At 40.9% G+C, this 14,589-nt stretch overlaps 1 protein-coding gene across 2 annotated transcripts in view; it reads right to left on the bottom strand.

The window, feature by feature from the left end:
* dennd2b (DENN domain containing 2B) overlaps nt 1-14,589 on the bottom strand; it is a 47,984-nt gene that overhangs the window by 12,801 nt on the left and 20,594 nt on the right. For both annotated transcript variants that reach the window (XM_019886900.1, XM_019886899.1), the window contains exons 4-12: nt 14,256-14,407; nt 9,948-10,069; nt 8,857-9,072; nt 7,140-7,236; nt 6,508-6,552; nt 6,144-6,328; nt 4,129-4,238; nt 3,434-3,503; nt 1,101-1,178 (exon numbers count right to left, since the gene is read on the bottom strand). In XM_019886900.1, coding sequence (XP_019742459.1) covers nt 1,101-1,178; nt 3,434-3,503; nt 4,129-4,238; nt 6,144-6,328; nt 6,508-6,552; nt 7,140-7,236; nt 8,857-9,072; nt 9,948-10,069; nt 14,256-14,407 — 1,075 coding nt within the window. The remainder of the gene's footprint in view (nt 1-1,100; nt 1,179-3,433; nt 3,504-4,128; nt 4,239-6,143; nt 6,329-6,507; nt 6,553-7,139; nt 7,237-8,856; nt 9,073-9,947; nt 10,070-14,255; nt 14,408-14,589) is intronic.

Genomic DNA, 14,589 nt, shown 5'->3' with positions numbered 1-14,589 from the left:
AAACTGTTTTTTTTTCATCCTAAAAACTGCATTTCTACTGTCCTGTGTATATTGTTTGTATGTACAATATATTTATTGTTTGTTTGTATCTACAGATGTAACAACATCCAAATGTCACAATACGATAATTATCACGATAGTGTGGGAGGCTGGCGATGTTAAAAAGCTCACAATACTGTGTCAATATTCTCACTCCACAACATACTTTATTCATTTGGCAAATGACGCTTGTGTGAGTGGCTGTTTACTGAAATGCCTCTAAGGCATTTACTTACAAAGTAGTGCGGCTCACGTTGAACATGTTAAAAACCTTGCCACAATTAGTTTGAAGAGTATTCAGACAGAGGGCATAGCATGTGCCAAAGCGCTTGATAGCTTTTTTTTTCTAGATGGCTAAACAGTGACCGGCTGTGACTGTAATGTGATGTGATTATTGTGGGAGATGGGTACAAAAAATGAATAAGGACCAGGTGAGCGTTACAGTCCGTGATGGATCCGTCCGCTGGAGCAGCAATTTATGGAAACAGGAGGCACTGGTAATGTGAACGACACCAGAACCTTGAAAAGCAACATTAAAATGCTCTTTACTTTGAAATTGTCGTGCAGTGTTGGGCAGGGGTTTGATTCCCGGATTAAATGATGGAATAAGCGATTGGCTTGTGACAGCCCTGTTATTATCCAAATGTTTTAATTATTGGGATTGTGCTTTGCAAGAGCGTCACTGTATCATAATGTGGGGAGCTACTGTATATTACAAAGAAGCAAATGATTACATTATTAGGCTAAATGAGATGAATTAAAATTGAGCATTAATATTTCTGCATGCATTTGTATACCCCAAGAGGTGTCTGATTAAGTTTGCATCTAATTGTTTTTTTTTTTTTTCCTTTTTTCGTTTTGTTTTGTTGTCATGCTTTGAACTTTTTTTGGACTAAAGTGGAAACGCTAACTTGAGGAACTCAGAATCTAAAAAAAAAAAAAAAAAAAAAGCAATACAAATGTGAGGTTTCATGGACAGAAATAGAGTTGAAGGTCAAAATTCAGCTCAAACGGCACACTATCTGGGGTATATGTGCTCGAGTGTGTTTGCATGAACTCACTGTGGAGAACAAGTCAAAACATCCGAGCCTGCTGATGACACAGTACACTTCTGGAAGGCGTGGTCCTTTTCCACTCGGCTGAAAGAGAACGACCAAATTGAACAGCAGCGATGACAGACTTACCAGCTTTAAAGGACTGTAGTTTTACGAGTGAAAGAAGGAAAGGGTAGCAAAGGTTAAAAGGTGTGGAATTCACCTAAAAATAGAACTCCGACTGCTCATGTTGTTGAGAGATTGTCGCAGAAATATCAAAACTATTTGAGGTGAGCCGCTTGCTAAACACAGGTGCTTTTTCTGCTCCCGCTGATGCTATCTACCTTCCCAACATTCACTCGCTCGCCGAGACACGAACACAAGGCCTCAAGAAACGCCAAACCTCGTGTCCATATTAGGTATACCATTTTCTCTTGTTTCTCCTCTGCCTTTCCTAATGGATGATTAAATCAACTGTGTGGAGCTTGATTCAAGTGCTCAGGAATGCTCGCTTGCTGCCAACGTTCTGGACGGACAGGAGGGAGGAAAAAAAGCCACCGACGGAGAGGGGCTCACCTCTTCTTCTACCTTCATAAAAGTATTCGATCAACATTCATGCGGGCTTCATCACGGGAGGCAAAGTACAAGTGGAGGTGCCCACTACATTGACCTTCCCAGTGACTCTTTGAAAATGTACGTTAACATTCGCAGAACGACCAAATGGCAAATTCCACATCATGAAGGTCACCACCCGCAAGTTATAAACTGGGCAGGCAGCTCAATCAAAAAAGGTAAATTAAAAAAAAGTTGAAAACGCTCTGTGGCCTCATTATGAGAAAGAGATGTCCTTAAATTACACAGTTAAGATCTTTTAAGATCGTTTCCGATGGTTTTGCCACCCCAACTTATATACTTATAAATTGAAAGAGGCTCCGCAAATGTGTCCTGAGCAAATACAATTGACAGCAAGTAAAAACTCCCCACGAGCGAAAAGAAGCCTTGAGGAGAAGCAGACAGGATCAGACGGCCATCTGGCTTGATCAGAGGTGAATGAGAGGCCAAATTCGGCGGCATCTTTGACGTCTCTATTTTTAGGACAAATACGGCGATTGCAAATTCACTATTTATCTTTGTTTCAGACATCTTGATGAAGAAGGGGACAGTGTGTAGTCCTAACCAAGCGAGGACTGATGTTTGGATTTGGTTATTTTGGTCAGATTGAATCAGAATTCCTTTCAGTAATTTCCTCCCTTGGGTACAAGAAAAACAATCCTTAAAAGTATGGAAACCCATTCAAGCATTTATTCGATTTTCTTGATATCTATCTTCAGTTCCTTATAAAAGTATGCTCTCTGTCCTCACTAGTAAGAGGATTCAGTTCTTATTTTATTGCACTAAAGCCTTCTTTCTGTGTAACATTTCCGCACACAAGCAGGACATCTCTGGCATATGAGCAGGACAACTACATATTGCTATTGAGCCAAAACGGTGTACAGTATTTATTGACATCTACGCTGCTTGCTACTAGTAGTAAGAATGACGCGTTTGACGGCTTTATGTGAAGCTGTCCGAGCATTTGTTTAACATCAGCCAAAAAATCCATATCAGTCAGACCCATTATTGAAAAGAGCACAAAAAGATTTGACCTCGGCTTAGGCGTCATTAAAAAAAATCACCAGTTTTCTTGCATGGAAGAAAAATTAAAATACAACCGCTAAAAGTTTAATAGCACAGAATACTGCTTTTAAAAATATGAAAGGAAAAGCCAGTGTCATGTTTCAGTGTCATGGTTGGCGAGAAGACTGACGTAGCACAAGGCCAGTGCGAGTGATTGTGTGAGAGGGGCGAGTGTTGAACCCTTTCACAAGGAAAAGTATGGGTGGTGACACCCATATCCCCCATGGGTGCGACACCCATGTAATGTCAATCAACAAGGGAACTCTAAAAGACAACAACTAACATTGTTCTTTGCTAATCTTACTCATAGTCAATCAAGGAAATGTGGTGAAATGCGCATTCAGACTTCACAATAGAGGAACTGTCTTTTATGTCTTGCCTTATTCAAGCTCACGCTACTTGGATGGTTATGTTAACATTTTTCTCCTACTTTCGTGCTAATTAGCTGAATCGTTTTGTGCTACAGGATTCACACAAATGTACAAGTGTGCGTGTGTGTGTGTGTGTGTTTTTTTTTTTTAATTACACTGTGTTCATATACCTTCCTCCAAGCCCAGAAAATCAACTGTGGCGTCATTGGAAAACCCTATCTCATGTGCAAATGAAAAGGTCTGTCAAAGCAAACAAGGCTCAGCAGGGTGTACATGGAAGCACAGAGGGTGGGGAGGTGAACGGTAGCTGACCAGCAGGCGTCTGCAGTAGCCAAATCTCCTGCTGCCGTCTTCTCCGGTCAACATGAAGGAGAAGGTCTCACTGTAGCATAGAGCAACAATTGACACAGGGTAAGGCATGGCAAAGAAGGCTCATGTGAAAAGCAATCCATTGTATTCTGTAGAAAAGTGACAAATTGTAATACTAAAAACAACTGATTTTTTTTCTAGATTTTGATTTTTATCAGAATTGCAAGTAACATTTTCTTGATTTTTTTTTTTTTTTATGCACCAACTCCTAATCTGCTCTCGTTTGTCTCTAGCTTGATAGATTTTCATCATCATCATCATCATCATCATCATAATAGTATGTTTAGTAGTATTTATGAATTGAGAGTTGGTTCAGCAGCAGGTGGAATTTTTATCTGAAGTTTCATGTCTATAAATTGCGGTCCATGGTAAAATCCTTTTTGCACATGCTTTTATGGGTCACACTAAAATGAAATTATATACATTTTTAAATCCGCATCAAATATGTTTAGGGACACAAAAATCTGTTGACCAGTCATGCAACTGCATTGAAATTATTGTCAGAAATACTTCTGGGGTCGTGTTTGGTTTTTCTAAAAGTCAAGGTATGAATATGCCTTACTATGAATATTTATGTAGTATATATATATATTTTCTATTTTATATGTATGTGTTTATAAATACACACTCAGCCATACCTGGAATACTCCGTCACGGGATTCCAGTCTTTTGCATCCGGGAAACAGAACTGAGGAATAGCTTTGAGCCTCTGTTCTGCTTCTCTCATCTGCTTGGTGAGCCTCTCGAGCTGCAGGAAAACAGAAGTCGTTCAAATAATTCTGTCCGCAGAGATCTACGTTTGACATGATTGTTTAATATACCACCTACACGTGAGCAGTGCCATTGTGACACAAAACAATCGTTGATACTTATTTGCCTCTGAAACGATTGGGCACACCACAGCTCTATTTGCTATTGGTACTACGGTATTTGTAGTACGTGGCCAGCTGTGTGGCAAGATGTTTCCTTATGGCTATTGTAACCAAAGATAAATCATCACTGCGTTAATGTAACTTTTGATTATAGATGGCGAGAAAAATAAAACGGTTGTTTTCTGAATTCGCTCTCTGTTTGAAATGAATGGTGTTTTGTAAGAATCGTAGTAATTGTGGAGTTTTTGACCACTAGTCTGTTAGGTGACTGTGTTGATAGGGATTTTTTTCCACTTTATTGTGCACATCTACGAAGACAGCGATGGCCCGCCGCTGCACACTGTGCGACATGGCCGAACATGATTTCAGCAAACCATCGTGAAAAAAAATGAAGGTGATTGAGCACCGCACAGCTACAGACGTGCAACCCTGCATCAGCTTTTGAGGCTTCACACATAATATATTCGCCTACTATTTTTATTCAACCACAAAAACATCTTGAAGTTGTCAAGGAAGACGCGAACAACAATACAGGAGAGAGTGTGGATCGTTTGAAACGCTGTTCAGTGGCCCCATTCACTAACTGCACCTGTGCATTTTGGTAAGAAATTATCAATATAATTCGGTATTAGTGTAAAGTGCAATATGCTCGTGCTTATTATTTGGGGGTGGGGGGGGGGGTTTCAGGATAAGTGGTGTTGAATATGAATGGATGGATAGAATGTAACTGGTGTTTTGTGTTTTATGATTGCAATTTGGTAACTAAAACACTTGAGGCCTGATCCACTCAGGGCTTGCACAAACAGATGGCTGATCTACGAACTGAGCGCGATCAGGATTGCGCCTGCAATATGTGCTTTATTGTAATGCAGTTCATCTTGTACGGTGTGGGAAGAGGATAAGCACATAGGTGAATTTAGAACACACAATGTGATCTATTAGACGTTTGATGTATTTCATGAGCTGATTTAGCATCTTTAAATAAAGCATCTGAGAAGAGAGGGTAGCATAGCGCAGGCAAAACAAATAAGAGGCAGCTGGGAGAATGTTTTGGCTTGTGTAAACATTTTTGAAATCCCAGAAACAAAAATTATTGCAACATGTCGTCTCCAGCAATGCAATTTTGGAGCTTCTGAATGACCTAACGGCCGACTTGGGGCCACTCACAGGAAAGAGCCATGCCATAAGGACAGAACTCCTCTTCACTCATTTTAAAATGTACACATTTCTTATGGGTCTTTCAGTGTCCCAGAGCAGAGTTTTGCCTGTTTCAGCACACGCAGGATGGGCGCATACTGTAAAAATCAATTGCCACCCACATGGGATGAGCAAAATAAAAAACATGGCGTATATGTGGTGGCTGGCTTCCCCAAAACTATCAAGTGACAGATTTATTTTTTGTAATTCAGTAATATGTTTTTTTTTTTTTTTGTAACCTTCCAGTTCCATCCCTTCAAATTTCATTTTGCACTTGCAGTACTCTCCCACGGTGAAAACCACCAGCCGTACAAAACCCAGCGCAAAAAACTCTTTCAAATGCGGTGGTCTCCACCCCTTTTACACCCGTTGCCAAGAGCGTGTGCAATCTGTTAGAATGAGTGAACACGCAATTAAGCACCCACTATTTGGCTTCTAAATAAATCAGGCCTCAGGTGAGGCGCTGGGTTGCTTTTTTTCGTCAGACCACACATGAGAGAAGAGAAATCACGTCACTTGAAATTCTTGTCAGGTGTAAAATATGTGAAAAGACCAACAGCGGGTTACAATGACCAAGCCCTCACCTTGGGGAACTGGTAAGTGACCTCCGGGGAGTAGGAGTTCTTGCTCTGCTTCTTTTTCAAAGACACAACAACAAAATACTCGAAGAGTTCTCTCTCCTGCCACTCGATTAGTTGCAACTCCAGCGTGCGGTAGCTGGGGGCCCGTCGAAGGATGGACTGTAATTTCAACAACCTCTGGGTGTGAGCTGAGAATGGGAATGAAAGAATAATCCATGAAAAGCAATCTTAGATCATATATCAGCAAATTAACAGATGCAATCTTATGAGATCCACAGCTTGAATTCACTTTTGCTGGTAAAACTGCTCTACTTTCACAGAAGTGTCGCACCTCAGCCCTGGAAAAACCGGCGATGTGGTCACTCACCTTTGAACCTGTCATCAGAGTCGCTCTCACTCTCGCTGTTGTCATCTGAAGGGCAAACGGGAGACAGACAAGAAGCTTTTCTTCAGTGCAAAGGGCAATTTCACACACATGTGTTGAGGCATTGGGAAAGATGGCGAGAGATCTATTTAAGGCAGTTTGGATGCTAATATCTCTGCTTTAAAAAAAAAAAAAAAAAAAAAAAACCAACAAAAAACCCCCAAAACAAAACGACTATTTGAAAACCTTTGTAAGGAATTTCCGAAGAATTAAAACTAGTGTTTAGCATATTTACAAAACCGAGACGGGGTTAAGCGGAACCATTTAGTCTCTTTTCATTTTGGCATGTTTGACACAATATTTGCCACTTAAATTGACGAACAGCTGTTAAATTTGACGGAAGGGGTCTTGCAAAGTATGAACTTTCTTAATCCTGCAGAGAACCGAGGTTACAATATTTAAATATTTTGTTTAGTATTAAAACCACTGGAAATGCGCTTTGCTGCTTGGCTCCCGCTGCAGTTGTGATGTACTGTACGTCTTGTCAGCAATCGAGGTATCATGGATAGACGTTTTGTGCCTTATAACTCCTATTTTAAAAAAAAAAAAAAAAAAAAAAAAAACCCAAAGCATACCTCTCAAAGATGAGGTGTCAAGATTGGTCATGGACAGCTTTTTAAGTCTCTTCTTCCCACGTTTACTGCAATAGATGGAGTTGATTCTCTGGACCAACTGTAAACAGATGACAATGTGGTTTGAGCTTAACAAATACAAAAAGCAGTCGTGCGTGTCTCCTCACAAGTAATGGTTAATAAGCATATCAGTACTACTGAACAGAATACTGGAGATATGATTGACTGCAAGCAAAGTTTTACTGTGGGACAGGAGGCCTCCTTTCGGAGACCATAAAACAGCCTACCTTGTCCTCCACGGTTAGTGTTGCGCACCAGTACAATGCTGCCCGTATTACAGTTTCAACATTGAATGTTTTTTAAGATCAGCTTTTGTCAATAAAAATGTTGGCTCTATTTTCTGGATTTCTCAGCTATTCCAAGGCCCGCCGCACACCAAGTGGAACCTGAAGCAACTGGTCCGTCGCGGAAAAATTACAGCTAGTGACTTCTCGGAATGCATGGATAATGTTAATCCTGAAAGAATGAAGCCATGTTGTTGTTTTTAGCCAATACTATGAAATAAATCTACTGAGTGAGATTCCACTTTTGATATGAAAGATGCAGCACGGGATGGTCTTGTAATGGCACGAAATCCACTTTGGAGAAGAAGTGGTTCGGAAGTGCAGTGGACATGGTGCTCATTCGTAAGCCACGCACAAGGCTGGAATAATTAATACAGTTTGTCCTCCTAACTTCAGCACCTTTTTGCTGTTTTTGGTCGATCCCTTAGAATGTTTTACAATGCATTATGGCATTGTTTTTTGTTTGTTGGTTTGTTTTTTGTGTGTCCTCCTTTTTGTCCAGTGTTTGTCGATTGTCCAGCAGTAATTTGCACACGTAACGTCTTGTTGGACCCAATATGGACGAACCCGCGTGTTGAAATCGTTGCCATAAAAGTGAAATAGTGCAATATGAGGAGTATTTTTCAGTTCTTAGGTATTTTCCAAGCTAAACTAATGAATACCAATCAAGGCGTACATAATATCTAAAATTAATGATGCCTTCCTTGAACTAACTCGCTCCGGCAGAAAAACTGTGTCATTCCTGATATTTTTGCAACATAGCGCAATTGGGGCAAATACTCAAGGACTCGATGGAACAATAGATAGAAGAATCTATTCTGCAAAGATTTGTTAGTGACAGACCTACACTGTAGTATACAGGCTTTGCAAAGGCAGGTGGCCAGTTGAATCTGACTTGATACTCTCACATGATACGACATTTCTGATTGGCTGTTGCATCTGCGATGTTGTGATGCAAGTTTACCGGCAATTCAAATTTTAAATCTCGGTAAGGTCAGTGGCCGACAGTTGTGAAAACTATTTGCTGAACCCTACATACTGCGCAACAGTTCAGTCGGTTTCGGCCCCATCCATTGACACTCGTCTCTCGTCAAGGTAACAAAACATCAATCTTTTTTCCCTTAACACATACCTGACGTTTAGACGCTAAGCAGGTCACAGTTTTATATGAACGTATTTAAAATGTTCTTTTTCTTATTCTGCTGCGCCTGACACTTAAGTCAGCTGGCACTCCTCACGGGAGGCATGCCTCACGCTTTGGAAACCACTGCTCTAAACCAAAGCATTATAAGAATCCTAGAGGCCTCGGAGGGAACACAAGTAGGGCTCTGCGAGGGCTAAGTGGAGGTGTTTGTGTTGGATCCAGCTATGTGTACCTTGGGAATCCGCCAATGCCTGTGTGAGGCCAGGTTATCGCTGGTGCCACAAAGGCTATCATCCAGCAGGCCACAAGAGGAAGCTGATACACCCATCTGCGGGAGGAGCAATGTTTCATCATGACTGTGGCGTTTGGACAACTGTGATACCCGGTGACTCTTCCGGTCGATGGTGCTCAGGAGGCGAAGGGACTGACTGCTGGGTTTGGATGGCAACTAATGAGAGAAAGTAGAAAAACAAAAGGTTAATACCAAATACATCAACCACAATCTATAACCAACATATTTTGCAATTGAAATGAATGGAAACCCCATCTGTCTGTTCCAGTGTACCCCCCAAAAACAACTACAGTTTTTGAAATGTGTTTTTAAAATAGCACTGTACTATAATATTGTACAAACATGGAGTAATAACATAATTAAAAATGTATGTCGGAATGTAATGGGCATCATGACTGAATGATTCCATTCAATTCATGGTGCTGCTCCATCTGGTGTTCCACCGGGCCACCGGGATGCAGCATAATAGTAATACAGACAAAAACGAATCAGATTCACCACTATTCTCAGGAGCTGCAACATTCGTGTTTTTTTTTTAAAACATACGATAAATAATTAATGCTTGTGAGTATTGTGATAATGTCTGTCTATATGTGTTGCACCACCGTTTTTGTTGCTCAAATACAAAAGGGTTATAACACCGCAACTATTGATGCTTTTCATTAGCCCGTCCATGCCGTTTTCCACTGTACGAGCATTAAGAAAGCAGGGGCATTCTTAAGGCAAAGTAGTTTGGGGGTGTTGAATTCAAAACAATTAGCTTTTTTTGTGTTTAGTTTGACAATAACCCTCGTTTGTGAGTGGCAGTTAACAGCTTGAAGCCTCTCTTTAGAATAATTGTTGAATAACTACCAAACTGCTGCTTAATGTGAAGCAAGTTGAGATGAATTCACTGCCAACATACAGCACTGGTATTCAAAGTCATGTTAAAGCACAAAAATCGGCCAAATGACAGCTCGTAAGTCGAGTCACTCTGTCTTAAAATCGCATGTAATCTGAAGAGTGTCAACCCCATAAAGCCTTTGGTTTACCTGAGGTGGAGAGTTTTGCATCCGGTCCATAGCAGTCCAAGATCTGCTGCTCTCCAAATGACAAGTTTTCCGACTCACACTCCTCCGCTTCAGGTCAACATCCTCGTATGGGTTCTCCTTCTCTGTGGACACGATGTTCAGATTCAGTATATCTTGAATTACAAAAAAATTATCATGGGATGAAGTCCATAAGACGGCACAGACTGTGTGGTCAAAAGGGGTAGCTGAGGGTGTCCGGAACTTCAGAAGATCTTACTCATGTTTGTGTGTAAGGCAAGGAGTCAAGGAAGGTAAGTCAAAGGTCATTCCCAGCTGGAGTTCGTTTCTTCAAAACAGTTGTTTTTGGCATTGGGCCCCACAGAACCCAGTGAGCCGAACCGAAGCTGATGAGTCACTGTCCAGGCATGCAAACCGTCTGCTCCAGTGAGGAAGAGGAGGCTCATCTTCATAAAGATTTCTTTGTGTGATAAAACCTTTGTGATAAGTAATTTCCGTTCCTGTGAGATTGTAAATCAGATCAGGTCCAGCAATCAGAATATAAAAAAAATTAAAACGAGCTTCTACCCCATACAATGTTGCTATTGCAGCCAAAGAAAGGGCAGTACCACTGATGTAAACAAGGAGAATTGCATTGTGACCGGGGTTGCAATTTTCATTTCACCTCACAGCATTGTTAGGATTGTACCATTCATATCTGGCTCTCTAAAAGTCATTGTTTACCGTTCATATCTGGCTCTCTAAAAGTCATTGTTTATCTTATCTATCAGCAACTTTTATTGTTTGGATTAATTCTCAATGCTCTCAATGTGCTGATTTTGGCTTTGGCTGGGCAGCTCTTTTCAGACGAAAACAACGACAACGCAGTGTTTACCTTCCGATGCCAATCTGCTAACAAGAAACAGTTGGCGGCTAGATCTTTCTCGTAAGGTTGATGTCAAAATTGGAGTTGAAATTGCATGAATATCAACTATCAGCAAGTCAGAAAAGACAAATCTATCTATCTATTCATCCATCCACCCATTCATCTATCGACAGTAAATCTACAGTATCTATCTTTGGCTACTTGCACTCCGCAATCAAAATAAATTGGTGCTTCAAATGATAATAGTCAAGTCTGGATTTTGCCTGTGCCTTTCAAAAATAATAGACACAGCGAATGGCGGTTTGCTCCATCAACGAGTTGTATGTTGACAATTCCTTTCAACACAAAGGGCCTTGAACAAATGAGTCTTAGGTGTTGAATGCATGCCCTGGTCACTGCTTGCTACATTACACCACTGTTAAGCCTCTGATATTACTGTATATCAGAACCTCACAAATTCGCAGATTGACGTCAACACTCATCGACTCCCAAGCCGGGAAAAAAAGCAGGGAAAATGCCAGCTTCCGTCTGTATAACCTCAAGTGACCATAAAGTAGAGGGCACTTTTTGGGACTAACATGTCAAACGTGACACTGTACTAAAAGTTCATGTGTGCTAATGCACTCTCTTACTTAGGTCTCAGCAAGTAAATTATAGTAGAAATGGAAAGAATATGCACATTATAGAGAAATGCAGCCTGACTGAGGGCCAACTTAAATAAAGGGAACATTTGTCATGAGTCCAGGTCAACTCAGATAGCTACACTGAGAAAAAGCTTTTGGCAGCCTCTGACAACTGTGAGAAAGTAAGGGAATCAAATCAACGACTAGGACTTAATAATCATTCGCCTGACTTACCGATGCTGCAGCAAAGACGACAATCGCTTGCTCTAAGTTGCATGTGACATTTTTCTTGGCCCACATGGAAATCTCATCTTTTCCAGATACAATTTGGGATGCTTCAAAATATCGTGATATGTATGTGATATGTATGATTTTAAATGCAACGTCACCCATCAACACATCCGCAGCCATTGTTTTGTTTTTTTTGTGCATGTAAGTCAGTTCAGAGTCAGAGAAAGCATTCGCATTACAACAAAGGCAAAGCACTCGATATATTGCAAGCATCGAACCTTGCAATGTGTGTATAATAGCATGAGTGTATGTGGAGTGTGTATTCCATTAACCCGACGCCCGAACTTTGTTTTGTTATTTTAAGGTTAATTTTTAAACTTTAAGGGGTAGGGCAGAGACAAGAAAAATTGCTTTCCTGAGTGACATTGTGTGTTTCATCAGAGTTGAGCAGAATGAGAAAGACTTGCATGGATGGCCCCATGCTGTGCAGCAAGTCCATTACAATGAAGCAGCTCTGTAATAGGAGCCTGCTGGGAAAATTACACGTCTCTGAAGCAGCTAATGTACTGCAGGGTACTATTTACTCCTCTCTAACACGGCATAATGCAGAGGGTGGATACACCTCGACTCCACTCTGTGATTGAACATCTCTGTGTACACAATGAAATCTCCAGGCCAGGGTGAGGCACTGAACAAACGATGTCTGTATCCGCTTGCACTATGAAATGGACACACTACAGTATAGAACCCTGATTGTGCATGACAAAAAAAGTACATTTGGAAGTAGTATGCACACAATTTAGTTTATCTTTCCTGAAGTCATTCTGCCTCCAATCTCATAAGACAAACCGCATTGAGCAACAGACAAGTTTTCGACAAGGTTACAAGCTAAATAATGCTAATGCAACCCGATACTGTGTATGCAAAAACTTTTGGCCAGATGTCTTTACATGAGTCTAAGCAGGAAACTATGTCAATGACGGTTACACATTAGACTAATGTCACCGAAATCCACAACACAGACGGCTGAATCATAGCATCAGTGTTTTAAAGAGTATGATTCATCCTCTGTTTCAACGATTCCCTCATTGACACATCATTAATACGTTATACTTGTCTGGCTCCTTTATCTCAGTGATGCAACACAGCCACAGTAGAAACACAACTGACTTCAATTCTAATTAAAAGTAAGCAAAGACCAGCAGTTGTCCGGTGCGATTGTAATAAGCAGCCGACTCGCTATGCCTACGCCCAGAAAAGGCATTGTTTCCCCTTCGCATAGTCTGCTGGATCGAGGCACTCTAATGCTGTGAATGAGGCGGAAGTAAGGCACAACATTTTAAAAAGCCTCATTTGACAGCCGGGCGTGTGGACCAGAACTTCGGGCTGATGGGGACACTTTAGAGTGCCTCATTGCCGGCTGCAAGTGCACGCACACCACAAAGAGAAAGGCAGAATTGGGAAGAGGGTGTGAAATTTAAGTCTGTGTTATAGAGATAGTATTTGACTGACAATTTGACAGTTGAGCAGGGTGTGATTGCAATGTATGCCTATAGCGTTCGAGAGCGCAGAAAATGACTATTTTTCATTTTATATACAGTATGTGGGGGGGGGGGGCAAATTGCCACTCTGCCGTAACCTCTACGTAACCTGGCAAACAATGAGACCTTTGCTGGTATTTCATTCTTCTGCTCTCGGGAAGACAACAACACATCCTCAGTCTCAGTGAACTGATAATGAACACAGGACGGGTCAGTCATTCAAAAACAACTGGAATAAATGATATGATCACGCGATACAACTTGCGTGTCAAAACATGTCCCAATATTTGGATTTTATTAAGAATTTATCATTCAGGCATTTTTCTCACATTACAGATTGAGACATAGTATCTATGCTATTCCAAGCCAAGCTTTACTCACACCGCCACTCACTTCCAGCATATTAAGTATGCCCATGGGAGCTGACAATGGGAATGGGCAGAAGGCCTGGGGGCATTTGCTTGTGGAAAGGAATTTGGCTTCAACGTGTCCAGCATTTCATGTACACATGATCTCACAAGTAATGACTCAGTGCAATTTACAGTAAAATACTCAACATCCATGTCCTATCACCTTCAACTTTATTTCTGTTTTCATGGGCCAAAGGAAAATCAAGATTATTGATTATGAAATGTTATTCAGCTGTAGATTTGGTTTTCAAATGTAAACTGTTAAAAAAAAAAAAAAAAAAAAAAAAAAAAAGGCAAACGTTCTGTCCAGGAGCCAAAAATGTGTTAACTGTTAATCTCATAAGGTCTCAGAAGGCTTCACAGACCACTTCCAGGCTGACACACTTGCAATGTACATCACACCTCTACACAGGACAGACGCAAGAGCAGGGACAAACCTGACAAGGGTTATTAGCACATTAACGTTCACCTTCCACGTGTGCCTCATCTACACCCTGCAGTCAACTTTGGCCTTGTTCAGTTTTCTACACAATATGCAACGACTGTCAATTTTAAAACAGGTATCATTTACTTTCCATACTTTTCATCCAAAAGTGTTGTAAGTAGGAAATGGAAGCTTTCCCTCCTTCAAGTATGCTTACCTATTATGTCCTCATACGCATTCTCCTCTAAAGTGCTTTTGGAACTGGGTTGACTCTGCCTCTCTGTGGTTAACGTGCCATTCTCTGCGGGTGAAGAGGGGTGTGACGACAGCGGGCTTGTCGTCATAGCATCCGCCGATTCACAGGGTTCTCTAAAGGAGAAGAAATTCAAAAATTAGGCCGACTGGAGCACAGATACCTGCAAATAGAAAAAGTTAATAAAGTCATCTCAGCAGAAGGCATCCAAAGGCTCAATTTTTAATACTGACAAACTCAGCAAATTCCTCAAAAAGCCCGAATCAGCAAATGCTAACAGAAATATGAAAAAAAAAGT

The sequence above is a fragment of the Hippocampus comes genome, unplaced genomic scaffold (assembly GCF_001891065.2).
Source record: "Hippocampus comes isolate QL1 unplaced genomic scaffold, H_comes_QL1_v1.1 scaffold261, whole genome shotgun sequence".
Lineage (NCBI taxonomy): Eukaryota > Metazoa > Chordata > Actinopteri > Syngnathiformes > Syngnathidae > Hippocampus > Hippocampus comes.
This window is presented reverse-complemented; position numbering and strand designations above follow the sequence as displayed.